Source organism: Sciurus vulgaris (assembly GCF_902686455.1).
Source record: "Sciurus vulgaris genome assembly, chromosome: 2".
Lineage (NCBI taxonomy): Eukaryota > Metazoa > Chordata > Mammalia > Rodentia > Sciuridae > Sciurus > Sciurus vulgaris.
This window is the reverse complement of record NC_136462.1, coordinates 28603211-28617834: the sequence shown is the minus strand read 5'-3', so window position 1 is coordinate 28617834 and position 14624 is coordinate 28603211. Positions and strand designations below refer to the sequence as shown.

The 14624-nt window shown below is 43.1% G+C and overlaps 2 protein-coding genes across 21 annotated transcripts in view; one reads left to right on the top strand and one right to left on the bottom strand.

Moving 5' to 3' along the window:
• Positions 1–791: 791 nt before the first annotated feature.
• ERG28 (ergosterol biosynthesis 28 homolog) lies at positions 792–9635 on the bottom strand. Of its 4 annotated transcripts, none has more exons than XM_079129239.1 (5): positions 9413–9562; positions 6985–7147; positions 4491–4585; positions 1682–1800; positions 792–1561 (listed from the first exon to the last, which is right to left on the bottom strand). In XM_079129239.1, the coding sequence occupies exons 2-5, from the start codon at positions 7115–7117 to the stop codon at positions 1390–1392; spliced, it is 519 nt and encodes a 172-aa protein (XP_078985365.1). In that variant the 5' UTR covers positions 7118–7147; positions 9413–9562; the 3' UTR covers positions 792–1389. The 4 variants fall into 4 exon arrangements, with proteins under 4 accessions (XP_078985365.1, XP_078985363.1, XP_078985364.1 ...); XM_079129237.1 differs by having other exon boundaries at positions 6985–7143; positions 9413–9538; XM_079129238.1 differs by having other exon boundaries at positions 4495–4585; positions 6985–7143; positions 9413–9535.
• Positions 9636–9865: 230 nt separating this feature from the next.
• The window catches only part of TTLL5 (tubulin tyrosine ligase like 5), a 270061-nt gene continuing 265302 nt past the window's right edge, over positions 9866–14624 (top strand). For 16 of the 17 annotated variants that reach the window (XR_013762165.1, XM_079129213.1, XM_079129214.1 and 13 more), the window contains exons 1-2: positions 9867–10021; positions 11301–11469. Coding sequence is in view for 16 of the 17 variants with exons in the window: in XM_079129213.1 (XP_078985339.1) it covers positions 11396–11469 (74 nt within the window). In the remaining variant the exon portion in view is untranslated. Of the gene's footprint in view, positions 10022–11300; positions 11470–14624 lie in introns of all 17 variants that reach the window. The other variant, XM_079129218.1, reaches the window with a different exon arrangement.

Sequence of the window (14624 nt, the reverse complement as noted above, 5' to 3'; positions counted from 1 at the left end):
CTGACGTGAGCATTCAAGTCTGAGATGAGACCCCCACCTTGGGAGGAACTTTCTGGTGACTGTTATACTCCCTCGTCCACCACGGCCACCCCTTCTTGATGAAAACACTTTATTTTCTCTAGAATTCTTCTATCTGAAGTTCTTCCTTCCTGGGATGGCTTGGCCTCTGTTACCTTGACTACAGCATAAAGCTCATGGGAGTAGAGGCCCTGCCATCTTGCTCATTTCTCTTTCCTGCATGTCTGGCATGGAAAAGTACTCAATTAATATTTGCTGAAATACTGAGTGGCCTTTCTGGCATACACAATGTGTGGAGGGCCCAGCCAGTGGAGGCTCGCCAGGTGGCCTGGATGGCCACTGTCCACTCTGGTGTATCACCTTCCAGATCTAGCTGGTTCCTTTTCGTGGTCATGCGGTTATTTCTTCTGTGGTACCTAATCCTACTTTGTTTGTGTTCTCAAACATCTGTTTCTTCTTTAGGAAGAAGAATAAGAAAGGGAAGAAAGGGTCCTGAGGTTGAAATGTGAACTTAGAATCATGTTTTTATTTTTTTGGCGGTGCTAGGGATTGAACCCAGGGCCTCATATGTGCTCTGCCACTGAGCCACACTCGCCCTGTGAACTTAGAATCTTGAAGATCAAGAAAAAGATGATCTGACCTTAGAAATGTAAGAGATGTGAGCAAGTGACAATAAGGAGCTGGAGGGCACGAGCTGTCCTCCTCGCTGAGGTGGACCTGATCAGGCAGAAAACTGTGGTGCTCTCGGTCAAAGTACAAGAACTGATCAAAGCAGAGGGTTTTTCTATTTATTACAAAATTCGTTACACAAATACAGCTGACCAGAAGGTCTAAAAACAGCCCAGACTCTTCCAACCCTCACCCACCTGTAGGTAAAAGAAGAGCCACAGTCCTGCCCACACAGAGGGGAGCCCTTCTCAGAAGAACTGCCTGTCCTCGGAGGGTTCAGAGTCGAGAGTCCAGCAGCAGAGAGGAGCCCAGTGTGTGTGGACAGCCCCTTGAAGCAGCCCTTGGTCACAGCTGCTCAGTGTGGGCAGCAGCTTCAAGTTTCACAGTTCTCATATCCCAAGTCAAATCGAGGAATGGAAATAAAGGGGGGAAAAAAAAAGCAAAACAAGAGCAGAAGCGGGAAGAGGGAGCCTGAAGGGGGCTATAGGTGGGGAGGACGCGTGGGGTGGGGGCTCTTTAGGGGCTGGCCATTTCTTGACTTGGGTGGCTTATTAGGATGTTCACTTTAAAATGATTCTTTAAATTGTACATACATGTTATATATTTTTCTGTGTGCATGTTGTGTCTTAAATGTTTTTAAATGTTAAAAAAAAAAAAAGGCAAAACCTCAACAACTTAAAAGGCTGAAAATGGATAAAGGGGCTAAGGATGGAGACAAAAGAAGAAATTAAAGAGCAGAGGAGGAAAAGACAGTAGAGGTGGAGGAGGTGGATCCTGGAGGTGGCCCTGTGGCCTCAGTTCCTCTTCTTCTGTCTGGATGCTGGCTCTGCTTCTAGGTACTGGAGCCCAAATAGCATACCCAGGATCGAGAAACCTTGAACAGAGACAAGTGGGGATGTCAACATGGAGCCCTTCTTACCGTGCGCCTGTCCCCTGCGCCAGCCCTGGTGCTAGGGCAGTTGTTGTGGGAGGCCTAGGGTGGCAGGGTGCTTACTTGCCACCATCAGGGGGGCCAGGACGCCAATCGTGGGTGCTGCAGTTCCAAATACAAACAACTCGGAGAGGAAGTGCCCCAGGGCAAGGAGGAAGGTCCAGAGTGTGATGTGATAGAGCCTACAAAAGAGCAGACAGAAATGGGAACGAAAATTACTGCTTGTTTGGTACAGGATGGCAGAAAGTATTAGTCAGACTTGATATACACAAGCCATGTGACTGTGCTTCAGAGTAAGGACACTTGTTCCTGACAAATACCTGGCTGGTTGATCACCTCAATTTGTTCTCACCTAGGATAAAATGAAAGGTTTTGAAACTAAAGGTAGCTCATTGGCTCATCTGGGAGGAGAATGGTCCAAGCACCCAGAGTGGGCCTCAAGTCGTAGCAAGGTAGAGAACCCAACTACCGTGAGGCAGACTCTGGGTCATGGCAATCCTTGGCAGTGCAGACCGCTGTGGGCCAATCACACTGACGTGTTCTGCTTGTCCCATTAGCAGACTCTCTAGTCTAAGCCCACCAGGCAGGTGTCTGGGCCTGTGCAGGTCAGGGTTTAAATGATGGATGCCACGGAATGAATGTCTGGAACTGAGAGCAAGGAGTAAGACATCTCTGGGGCTTTTAGATTCACTCTCAGTTGGTTATTTTGTGTCTTAGCCTCCGAAAGCGGTTAGAGGGAGGACGCAAGGACAACCCCATGGGCTCAGAACCTGTTCCTTAGTTTTGACCCTGAGGTGAGAAGAGACAAGTAACTGGCTGATGAACCTCTTGGATTGCTGATATTCTTTATTCAAGCACGAAATTAAGGAAAAAATTAGGAAATGCTTCAAATATACAAAAAATGGTAGTAAGCTATAATGAACCCCAGGGTAACTAATAGGCAGCTCCATCAAATCTTAACATTTGGACATTTTTGTTTCAGATACTTTTTTGCTAAGAAATAAAATATTACATCTAACAGTTACTGCATCCTGTGCACCCTTACCCTACCGTGATCCTGTTGTCATCCCCCTCTCCCTTCCCCACAAGTGGCCAATACCTTAAAATTTATTTTTATCATTCTGGTGTGTGCTTTTCTACATTAATAAACATGTATGCATGTGTATTGACTTTTGAGTTTCCAGTGAGTGAGGGAACAGTATCAGACTGCATGTTGGAAGTGCAAGGATCAAGAAAGGAACAGAAACAGTGAGTCATTTGTAGTTGTCCCATGTTGGGTGAGGGGGAGAAGTTCCTGGGGATCAGAGGTAAGGATAAGTGGGACTTATCTCTGCTCACTCCACAAGCAAAGCAAACAGAAGACGATCCCTCTTCCTATCACTACTACTTCATCGTGGTAAAGGTCTTTTTTTTTTCTGGTACTTGGAATTGAACGCAGGGACGTTTTATCACTGAGCTACATTCCCAGCCCTTTTTTGAGACCGTGTCACCAGTTGCTAAGACTACAGTTGTGTGCCACCAAACCCAGCCATGATAAAGGTCTCTAAAATGATTATTCAATCCTCCCTCCCTGTCACCCTGAGAAGTAGAACAGCTATCTATTATCATTTTATAGATGAAGAGACCAAGGTGCAGAGAAAAGTAAACAATGAACTTGTTGCTATAAAGCTAGCTGCCAACAAAACTGAGACCAGAATACATTTTCTTGTTTTCATTCTTGGCCCCAGGCTGTTTCCACTAAACCATACTGCTTCCAAAAATATGTGTCAATCTAGGACAAGTAAACCACAGTTTCAAGTTAAAAAAAAAAAAAAAAAAAAAAATGGAGTTGGAGAGATCAAATCCCTTGATTCAAATCCCTTGATTCAAATCACTAGAGTCAATCTTCCTCAGTTTAAATTAATTGGGTCTCTAATATTCAGATCTGCAAAATCAGGAATGAAAATCACTACCTCCCAGGGCTGCTAGGAGGAGACTTAATCAAGGTCATGTACATGAAAGCTCCTGGCATAATTAGAGGGGTTCAGAAAATATTATTGCCTTCTCTCTTCCCAGTTGCTGAGAGCCTGGATAAGACAAAAATATTTTTGAGTGAGGCTGTCAAAACGTCGGCCTCACCCAGAGAACTGAGCAGAACTTTTCCGTCTAGCTTGGGATGATTATTGCTGAAGAAAGCTTGAGCCCCCTCCAGTGGCCAGAGGGGGATATGGCACTGTCTAGACAGGAGGCTAGGCCCGCCGATGATATTGTTGCACACTTGTCTTGGTCCCTACAGGGAGGCAGCAAGCAGGTTCTTCTACACCTTTACCTACTGACTCTGCAAAAGCATGCCAGTTTACTTTGTGGGTTCCTATTTTTTCATGAATCAAGATTTCTAGTCATTCCTGCTTCTTAAAGAGGAATGTGAGAAAGTTATGTGTGGGTGGTTACTCTAAAAAGATCATATTGCAGCTCAGTGGCAAAGCATTTGCCTGCCATGCACCAGGTCTTGGGTCTGATCTCCAGTACTGCAAAATAATCAAGAAGACAATAACAACAAACTGAAGCTACAAGAACACAACATTCTACTTCTTTAGTAGAAGAAAGGCATATTCTTTAGTAAAGAAATTGAGGGATATGATGCAGACCAGTGGAGTATAACACTGCCAGTTTGCTATGTCAGTTCCAAAGATTTCTCAGATATTAAAGAAGACCTGTTAGGCCTATTATTTTTTTTTTTTTTTAGGCCTGGAAGGAATGGATCCTACTGGTCTTTTATTATGCAGACTCTAGGCTAATGTAGTAAAAGGATTAACAGGTCTCAACAGAGGGTCTCAGCACGCCTACCGCCTGATTTCCAACAAAAGGATGCTAAAGCTCTTCCTTCCCTTACATACGTCTTGTTGTGGATGTCAATGGCACAGAGGCAGCGAATCACGGATGACAGCAGTGTCCAGATTCCAAAGGTCCGAGCTTGGAGGCCATTCACTGTGTGGTAGAAAGAAGCAAGGGTGTTGAGAAGGGGTGGGCAGTGGGTGGTGCCTTCCACACTCTGCAGATTCATAGGAGATGGCTGAGCCTCTCCTCCCTGTGGCGGGGCAGAGTGGAGGCATTGGTGCCACACCTGGGGACTAGAAGGAAGGGAAGGAATTCCAGAATGAGAACTACTCAGATCCTCTTCAGATGTCTACAGTTAGAAGGGGAATGCCAAGAGTGGACACCCAAGCAAAAACTCACTTAGGCAAATAGTATACCCCTGGATCTCTCTCTGAATCCAGATCTACATTATTTGAACAAAACCCAAAGAGGGCTGTTTTTCTGTGTATGTGGTAGTGGAATAAAGTACTATTTCTTTGGGCTTTTCTGGGGGCACTTGGTTTTGTATGGCTTCATTCTGGCACTCTGCATTAAATATCTTTCCCTGAAAGTATGGGTCATATTCCACCATAACAATGGTTCTTGACCCTAGCTGCTTATCAGAATCAACTGAGGGAGTTTTATAAACTTACCGAGGGCCAGGTAACAGATTACACCAAACACTCTAGAGGTAGGCCCTCACATAGGTATTTTCTACAAACTCCCTGCTTGGGTGACAAATGTATAGCCACAGATTTGAGGCATCAGGTGGTTTGGAAATGCCCAAACAATGAAGGCAAAGATACTTCCTTCGTTGTTCTATCCCTTCCTGTGCAAGAGAAATTTCAAGGGACAAGACTGATGACTGAAAGATATCTTCATGTTACTGGGCTTCAAGGATTTTCTAGCCCTTAGAAAGGTAGATAGCTCTACCAAATTCATAGCAATGAATGAACACCTTCAGTTGGTAGTAAGAAAAAATTCCATTGGCCAACCAAATATCTAGCATTAGCCCTGAAGGGCTACATTTTTTCTTTTTGTTTCAGGGCCTCAGTACACACTAGGCAAGTGCTTTACCATGGAGATACATCCCCAGCCCAAGGACTACATCCTTTTTTTTTTTTTTTTTTTTTTAAATATATTTAAATCTTTATGTTGTGTAGATTGACACAATACCTTTAATTAATTAAATCTTTATATTGTGTAGATTGACACAATACCTTTAATTAATTAATTTTAATGTGGTACCAAGGATCAAACCCAGTGCCTCAGATGTGCCTGGCAAGCGCTCTACCACTGAGCCACAACCCCAGGCCAGGACTATATCCTTTAAAAAACAATTTGATAGCTTTTCTAAAGAGAAGACTGAGGAAATTTCACTATAGTTTGTCAGAGACTCAAGTGGAGTGTTTCACCAGGCCTAACCAGATTAGGATCAGGTAAAATTCTATGGGACACTCCAGAGCACGGCTACCATTAGTAGAATAGCATGGGAGCCCCAAATCCCAGGAGGCAGGCAGCCTCCACTTTTGGCCTGCCCTCCACTCCTTCTCCTGCCATATACTGGTTCTGCTCAGCTGTACAGCAAGTCACACTGGGCCTCTCAGTCTCAACTTTAAATTCAAAGGGCTAGACCATACAAACTCTAAAGTCCTGGGCATTTATACAGGCTTCCATGAGGTGGCACTGAAAGGTGAAAAACCAGAAATATCCTGCTCGCTTTTGCAGGTTCTTTACTCCTAATATATCTGAGCTTTGTTCAAAATAATCCTTAGCCTACTTAATTTCATTTTTTACCCAGATGTTGCAGAAAGATGAGCTAGGTCAGAGCATGAATCTGGGTTAGCTATTCGTGGGACACAGAACTGACAGCTGCCGTGAAACCATGCAGCTCAAAGTACCCACACATCCACGTGGTCAAGTACAAGCTGTAGCGTACAAATGCTCTCCACAGAGAGGTTGGGACCAGAGAGCCACTGTGAGCCTTCTGAAGTTTCATTCTGGAAGACCATCTTGAAGGGATTTTGGGAATCTGCTCAGGGACTACGTCACTTCCTGGGAAGACCTTGGATTACTAACAGTCCATGTGTAACATGGAATACAAACCAGGTGATTCCTGAAGAGGACTCTGGGATTCTGAAGCTTCTTTATGGCTTTCAAGTGGAACATTCCAGAGTCACCAAGCAACTCTATTTCCTCACTTTCCCTAATAAAGCTTTTTGTACACCCTAATTGTCCAGGGCAGTATAAAATGAATGAAAAGGTATCCAGAGAAGCTTGAGGAGTAAGGGTCAAGTGCTTTCTGTTAACTGCAGTGGCTACCAAATGCCAGAATAGGCAGCATCAGAAGTACCTGGAGGTTTTCAGAAACTGGATTCCTGAGCTTCTCCCAGGCTCGTTAATTAGATTTGGAGAGAGAAATGGGTGCCTGGGTTTGTTCTGAAGTTTCCTGGGTTGTTCTGATGTACAGCCTGGCTTGGGAACCACGGCTAGATCACTTCCACATAGGATGCGGTTCTTTGATTTCTTACCAAGGTTTGGCTTGCCAGTGTAGAGCTTTTCATAGAGAAAGGTGTGGTCTCGGAAGCTCTGGAGCGTATTCCCCATGGCTATGATGGATACCATAACCAGCCAGCTTCGCAACACGTTCAGGAAACGGCTCATGACTCCCCCAAACCCAAGGGGGTGTTCTGCCTTGGAAACAAAGGCAAAGGACATGAGGCTATGAGGGTCAGTCTACTTCAACCATAAGCCCTCTCACCTGTGTGGCCGGCCTGTCTCTGACTCACAAGGGCTGTGCAGAGCTCAGTTGACCAATCGCTTCATAAATTCCTCTCCAAGTTCTTTCTGTCCATTTACCCCCGGTTTTCTTAAAACACTACTCTTACTTCAGAGGGTTAGCATGCTATTTACCCTAAACCAAAGTGACAAAGGTTTGGTAATACAATGGTGGACGTGACAAATTCACCAGGATAAAATGGAGAGAAAAAAGAGAACAGAAGAAAAGGAGGTGCACAAATATTATTATAAAGTAACAATGGATTTCGGTGTGAGGCTTCTGGAAATTGGTCCCAATACTTAGTCACACTAACAGTGGTGAATGAACTCTATACTTTTCAATAAGCTACATGGTACTTATCTTTGTCTAAGTAACTTCTCCAAAATATAGGATTACTCTAAATCAGAACTTCTTTCTCTTGGCCAGAATCAGTACTTCTGTATCTTTAACTTTTCATGCCATTCCTCTTTGTAATGCAAGTGGCTCAAAAGTGATTGATTTTAAGTCCACTCACAGAGACCTGCCTGGTTATTGATGACAGATCCTTTCAAGCCTATAAAACCCTTATACAATTGAGTGGAACCTGTGGTATGATGGCACCATTTATATCATTAGGTTTTTCTCTACTGTGCTTCTCAGGTATACTACAACAATCTAAAAGTTGAAAAAGAAAAACACCACTGTGACTTTAGAACTAGTTGGATACTGAAAAACAGCAATCTTGGTACTGGGTTGCAAGAAAATTTACAATCGTTATTAATTATTAGCACTTGTGCCATGCACTGTGCCAAGAATCTAACATATATCATCTCATTTAATTCTTACAACCAGGTAGGCAGGCACTATTAATGTTTCCACTTTATAGATGAGGGTTGGAAGAGAGGTTAAGTGATTTGCTTGAGGCTACACAGCTAACATATGGCAGGGAGGTCTGGTAGACTGTTGCTAAACTATCTCACTGAGAAAATTTTGATGATGTTCCCGTTTTTGATGAAGACAAGCATACCACAACCACTTCGGTCTTCAAGTAGTATATATAATTCAATTATTTAACATATATATACACACATATACATATACATACATACATATATATGTGTAGGCTTACACCAACCCTTGTTGAATAGTGATTTTAATCAGTTTGACTTAAAAGCATCCCAGATAAATTAGTTCTAATAAAAGAACAGCTTTGTTCCCATCTTCACTATTATCTTTTGGTCCACATTTTCTCTGTTTGGTTAACTGCTCAGGCCTGAGGTGGCAATAAACTGTCAGGTTTCCTTTGACACTTTGGCAGAAGTTTCAGTACAGTTCCATGCTACTCAGTTGAGTTAGGTTATTTAAGTCAGCAATACTGAGTCAGTGTGAAGTACCAAAACCCCACCAAGAAAGAGTTGTAGAGAAGAAAAAGTGAATTTGGGAGCTCCTCAGGGAAATGTGGGTTACAAAGGAGGACTTCATCAAAATCCAGAGAATACTGACACTTAAAACTGGCCAAGGTTCACCTGTACTTTTTATTTCCTCACCCCCTCTGAATGAGCCTCAGGTCTCTTCCCAGAAAAGGTGAATGGATATCCCCACACTACCCCCTTTCAGAAATTACGACTTCCATTTCACAAATCTTAGAAATCCCAGCAGATAGCTGAGGAAAAGAGCCTGGTCACTTCTGAATTGCTCTGCCAATTACTGAACTCCATTTCCCTAAAGCTTTAGGGTTTCCCAGTGTATAAAACATCTGTCTTCAAATTCTGCCCTGGCCCAATCCAGCATAGATGTTGTGTTAAAAGTTACGAGTCAGAAAAGAAATTCCTATTTTAACCCTACCATTCAGTAGCTATGTGGCCCTGGGAAAGTCATTTACACTTTGCAGCCTCGGTCTCCTCATCCGCAAAATAGAGATAAAATATATGCCTCAAGGGCTACAAGAATTACAAGAGAAAAAGTGAAGGCCCCTGCACAGTGCAAAATTCACAGAGGCTGCTCATTCATCCATCCGTTCCTTCATTTCCCGATTTTACCCAAGACCTCTCCATGTTCCTGGCTCTCCCTTGTCATCTTCTGTCCAACCCCTTTTCCCAAAAAGGTATCTCCCAGGCAACCTCCATTTTCCTAGACTCTCCAAATCCTCTCAATCAGATGCCACACAGACACCTTCAAGCTTCTTCTCCAAATTCTCCTACCTGGCGATCGGACCCCCAGCACCGTAGAGCCAGCAGCAAACACGCTCCCCCAGGACTGCTCCAGCGGCAAGTCCACCTGAGCCATTTGTCCCCGCCCCCGTCCTCCGCCCGGCTTCAAGATTGGGTCGTTTCTGTCAGCCCTCTCTTTGATTGGCTGTGCCCGTTATGCTCAAGCAGGAGATAGGGAGTGAACCCCCTTGCTGCCAATCAGCGGTGGCGGCTGCCTAAGTCTCTCCTCTGCTACGCCGCTCACGCAGTAAACCCTGCTGTGGAGCGTGGCGGAATTATGGATTTGGCGTCAACCTTTTAGGGGCGGAGAAAGTAAGAATGGAAAAAAGGAGCCAAGACACCTTTCTTTCGGGAACTGGGCTCAGTTTCCGCGCTGCGCCGTGGTGACGTCATCCATCCGCGCCCGCAGCCGGGCGTTGTCAGCGCCCGGTGGCGGCGCCTGCGCAGTGGCTCCGAGCGGGCGGTTGCTTGTTGGTTGTTGTAGTAACGGGGGAAGCAGCCGTCGGCGACTGCCGTGAGCCTGGCTGGGGAAGGAGGAGGAAGGTAGGCGCAGAGCGCGGTCCCCGCCTGCCTGCTCCGAGCCATGGGAAGATGAGACAGGTAAACGCCTGCGCCGGCTTGCTCCCCTTCCCGAGGGAGGTGCGCTCCCAGGTCTGGGCGGGCGCGGTCCGCTGCACTTCCCTCTGAGTCCGGGGCAGCTCTTGGCTTCCGGGCGCGCCAGGCTGAGTCGCTGCAGACAGAGTGGCCGCGCCTTCCCCGCGGGGAGCACCTGCGGTCCTACCTGGGATTGGGATGAGCTGGGGTTGGGGCTGAAGGCAGATCCCTTCAGGGCCAGGACTCCTTTTCAGCGAGAGTCCTTACTCTTCCGAGCGCGGAGTCTCTTCTAGCTCTGCAGGAGCCCAGGAAAGGTTCGCATGCCTTCCTCTCTTGCAGCTTTGGCTTGTTTTAACTTAATGGACTGCTCAACCTTTTGGGGACAGATCGAGGTATCCCTTTGGGAATCCCCCGAAGAGAGTCACTAGGTTGTTAGATATCGCCCATTTTTCCGCGAAAAATCTGTAGGGATCTTTTTCCGGGTTGGTGTTTTTCGTCTTATTCACAATCTTATCGTATATTTGAATGCGTAGGAAAATAAAGTTTAGAACGATTGATACGAGATTATTATCTCTGACTATTGGGATTATGATCATTTAAACATTTTCATTTTATTTGTAGTTTCTGTTCCTTCCTCTAAAAAAACATTTAGAAATGCAGTGTTGGGAATTTCCCTAATTTTAAAACCTATTTAAGATTCAGATCAAAGTTTGTGATTTTTAGTAAGTGAGAATGATTAAGAGTGTTTGGAAAAGCATTGATTTTCCCCCACCTGTTTATATGACCCTCGATTAGGAGGAATATATCATAAATCTTTCAGTTCAGTTGAATTGTTTTTACTAGAAATGTGACAACAACTAGCCTGCTTGCTTTTCACAGTCTAAATAAATATTTACAAGGGGCTTGGAACTTGAGTTTTAATTTTCATTTTTAACCCAGGTCGGATTTGTCTGGCAAGGAATCTATGTTTTAGGGAATCAGCCACCTACCTCCGACTGCCCAAAAAGCGAAATGAATTTTCCCTTTTGGTACACATTAGATTTAGTATATAAAAGACAAGTGAGAGACATAAACTTAATAAAGCTCTTTAAGTACATATAGCATCGACAGTATGTATGAGAAAAATCTTGATTAGGAGCATATTTTAGGCATTGTGGCACAAGGTAAGAGTCTAGAGGTTGAGCACTCTTTAGGAATATATTCCTTTTCATCATTTGGAAGATTATCTGCAAAATCAAGAAACAGACAGCTACATTATATTTCAGATCACTTGATTTTCATGCAGGAATCTGTGCCACCCAAATTGTCTGATCCGGTGAATCTGCAAGGAAAGGTCTCTGAGGCCCCTGTCTGCTGACTGCATGACAAACTCTAAAGGAAATGCCAGTCGTGATGGCCCGGGACCTGGAGGAAACAGCATCTTCCTCAGAGGATGAGGAGGTGGTAAGCCAAGAGTAAGTAACAGCAAGCCTGCTTTTGACCCTTTGCCTTTAGTGTGGAAAATAGTTTCTTTCACTCATGTATTCTATCCAGTATTCTTCCATTGGTATTATCTGGCTCTGGTTTTAACTTTTATCCATGATCATTAGATAATCAAGATTTTATTCATTCCCATCATGTATTGGAAATGAGATAAGGCTTTGTTTCTGGATTCATGAGTGAACATCAGCGCTAGATGTTGTAAAATGCAGGTAGTAGCTTTTGGTGTACTTTTGAGCAGAGCATTCAGTGTAGGAGACTGAAATTTTTAGATATTGAAGAAAAGTAGGTTTCCAAACTGTGATGTTGATTGTTATGCTAGTTTTCTCAAAAGCCTTTACAGTGATAGAGTGGTGGTAATGTAAAGAGGTCGGATAACTTACCATAGCAACTCTGGGGCAGGATATTAGATTCTATAGCCTGTGCTATGTCCTTTGAACCACAATTGCTTTCCTGAATTCTTTTAGTAAGAGTCCATATATCTTGATCATTGATCCTCAATAAAAATGAATGATTAGAAAGAAGTAGACGATGGTAAGGGCATTATCTCATCTGTTTCTCATTTAATCTGGAGATAAAAGTGTTGTATCTTATTTAATTAGAAGATGTTGTTAGTTCTACTTTATTAAACACAGCCTTACAAATATAAAGAACTCAGGGGCTTGGCTTTCCTGGAACGTGAAGAGCTTTGCTTCTTTGCCTCCTTTAATATTTTTACTTGACACAGAATATAGAGAGAATTTGTCTTAAAGTTAAGATACTTTTTTTCCTCTCTTTCTTAGATACTCTGCGTCCTTTTGGATATATGTGTGCCCTGTAACCTGAAAAACAGGGATAATATCTCCCAGGCTATTTTGTATGAGTGTGGTTAGGATCAAATAGAATCATTGAGAAATTACTTGGTAAATTACAAAGTACCAGCCAGGTGCGATGGCACACGCCTATAATCCCAGCTGCTCGGAAGGCTGAGGTAGGAGGATCCTGAGTTCAAAACCAGCCTCAGCAACAGCGAGGCACTAAGCAACTCAGAGAGACCCTGTCTCTAAATAAGTATACAAAATAGGGCTAGGGATGTGGCTCAGTGACCGAGTGCCCCTGAGTTCAATCCCTGGTAACCCCTCCCCCCACAAAAAGTAATTACAAAATACCATACAAATGTAAGGTATAATTCGAACTGGTTTATGGAATTTATGGTAGACATTTTTATAGGGTAGAAGATTCCATTACTTACTAGCATTGAAGAAAATTTTGAAGTATTAAAACAGCTCTGAGGAAAGGCTTCTCATTGTTAGGTCATAGAAAATAATAGGAATTTGACAGTATATTTGGGTCATTCTCTTTTAGGATAATTAAATGGGTAATTCCCTCTGGTTACTTTGCCTTCTTGTGCCATTTTTCTTTCAGTGTGCTGCCACAGAATTTTTAACTTCTGCAGGAAGCATGGATCTTTCCGTTTTTAAGATTGTTCCTTTACTTCATTACTATCTTGTTGGTGGGCTTAGAGGATAGGCTCAGACAATGCTCATACTTCTGTGGTTTCCTGCCCATAGAACTTACTGAAAATACAGATGTCATTGCTCTCTACCCCATCCAAATTTATGGACCTTTTGCTCTTCTTTCTTTCAGATTCTTTCTGTTGTTTTTTAACTTTTAATATTCTTCCATCAACTTGCTTTTTGTTTATCAGACATGTGTATGTGAACAGTTTTATTCACAATAGGTTTACCTTGAGAAAGTTTTGAAAGTAAGAAGGCCCTAAGTCAACGTAATGATGTTGATTTGATCCAGAGATGTGTGTCCTTGGACATCTGTTTGATCCGCTCAGATCCCTAGGCTTTATGAAAGTATTAATGCCTTGCAGTCCTGGATTTTAGGATTGGAAACCATCTTAGCAGTCCTTGTTTTGCATGACATTTCAAATAATAAATGTAAAGAAATGTAAACGTATTTTGCTTGGGGATCCCAAATACATATTTATATATAGAACTGGAAATTTTCATGTAAGCACTCAATGTAAGGTTTCTCTAGTCACTGAAAAAAATAGTAACCTTAATTTCTGTCATGAAAGGTGACTTTAAATCAGTTTAAAAAATGAGCAGTAAACACAGTGACCACTGCAGGGGTTCTGAGGAGGAGGTTGTGAATCTGTGAATTATGCAGCCTGACTCCCTGGAGCAAACAGTATATATTATATTCCTCATGAAATTGCTTCTCAAAAACCAGAATGTGTGGGGCACAGCAGTGTCTGCCTGTAATCCCAGCAGCTCTGGAGGCTGAGGCAGGAGGATTTCAAGTTTGAGACCAGCCTCAGTAACTTAGTGAGGCCCTAAGCAACTTAGTGAGGCCCTGTCTCAAAATGAAAAATAAAAAGGGTTGGGATGTGGCTCACTGGTCAAGCCCCCTGGGTTCAATCCTTGGCACCTAAATACATACATACATATATACATAAATAAATTAAAAACCAAAATATTCTAAGTTTTCAATAAAATGAGTCATTAGAACTGGTCTTCAGTAATTAATCATTCAAAATCTTTGTCCTTTATGTCTAAGAATGAATTTTCTTAGTATATACCAGTTTCTGATGTGAATGACCATGGGAAGTTCCACTATTCAGTTTCCTAATCATTTAAAATTTTATTCCCTGTTAGTACCATCTGGTAGGAGCATTTTTTAAAAGATGTTGATGGACCTTATTTTATTCATTTGTTTATATGAGGTGCTGAGAATCGAATGCAGTGCTTCACACATGCTAGGGAAGCGCTCTACCCAACAATTTACCATCTGCCTTGAGTGTTTTTCAGTTGACTCTACTGAACTAATGATTTGCTACTCTTATCTTTCTATAGGTTGTAAGTGAGAAAACTTCTCTGTCAGAGATTTGGCTTCCTGCAGAGTATAGTCAGGGCCTTGGCTCTTCCCAGCTTTGTGTCTGTCTATTGTGTTGTTGAGTCTGGTCTGGCACTTTTAACTGTAGCAGCCATCCATTGTTCATAAGTGCTAAGGCACAGTGGTGCCAGTTTGTAGCTAGTGCTAGATTGCAAAGGAACTTTGGATAGTTTCCAAAGTTTTTTTGACCAAGACTCCATAGGCTGCCTGTCTTTCCCATCTATCCACTGATGTGAAAATATAA

Excerpts from the sequence above, each read along its gene's own strand:
- ERG28 (XM_079129237.1), bottom strand. The coding sequence starts at position 9,497 with ATGGCTCAGGTGGACTTGCCGCTGGAGCAGTCCTGGGGGAGCGTGTTT. Across the intron at positions 4,586-6,984 it reads CACTGGCAAGCCAAACCTTG|TGAATGGCCTCCAAGCTCGG; the intron begins GTAAGAAATCAA and ends TCTACCACACAG. Across the intron at positions 1,801-4,490 it reads ACATCCACAACAAGACGTAT|GCTCTATCACATCACACTCT; the intron begins GTAAGGGAAGGA and ends GCTCTTTTGTAG.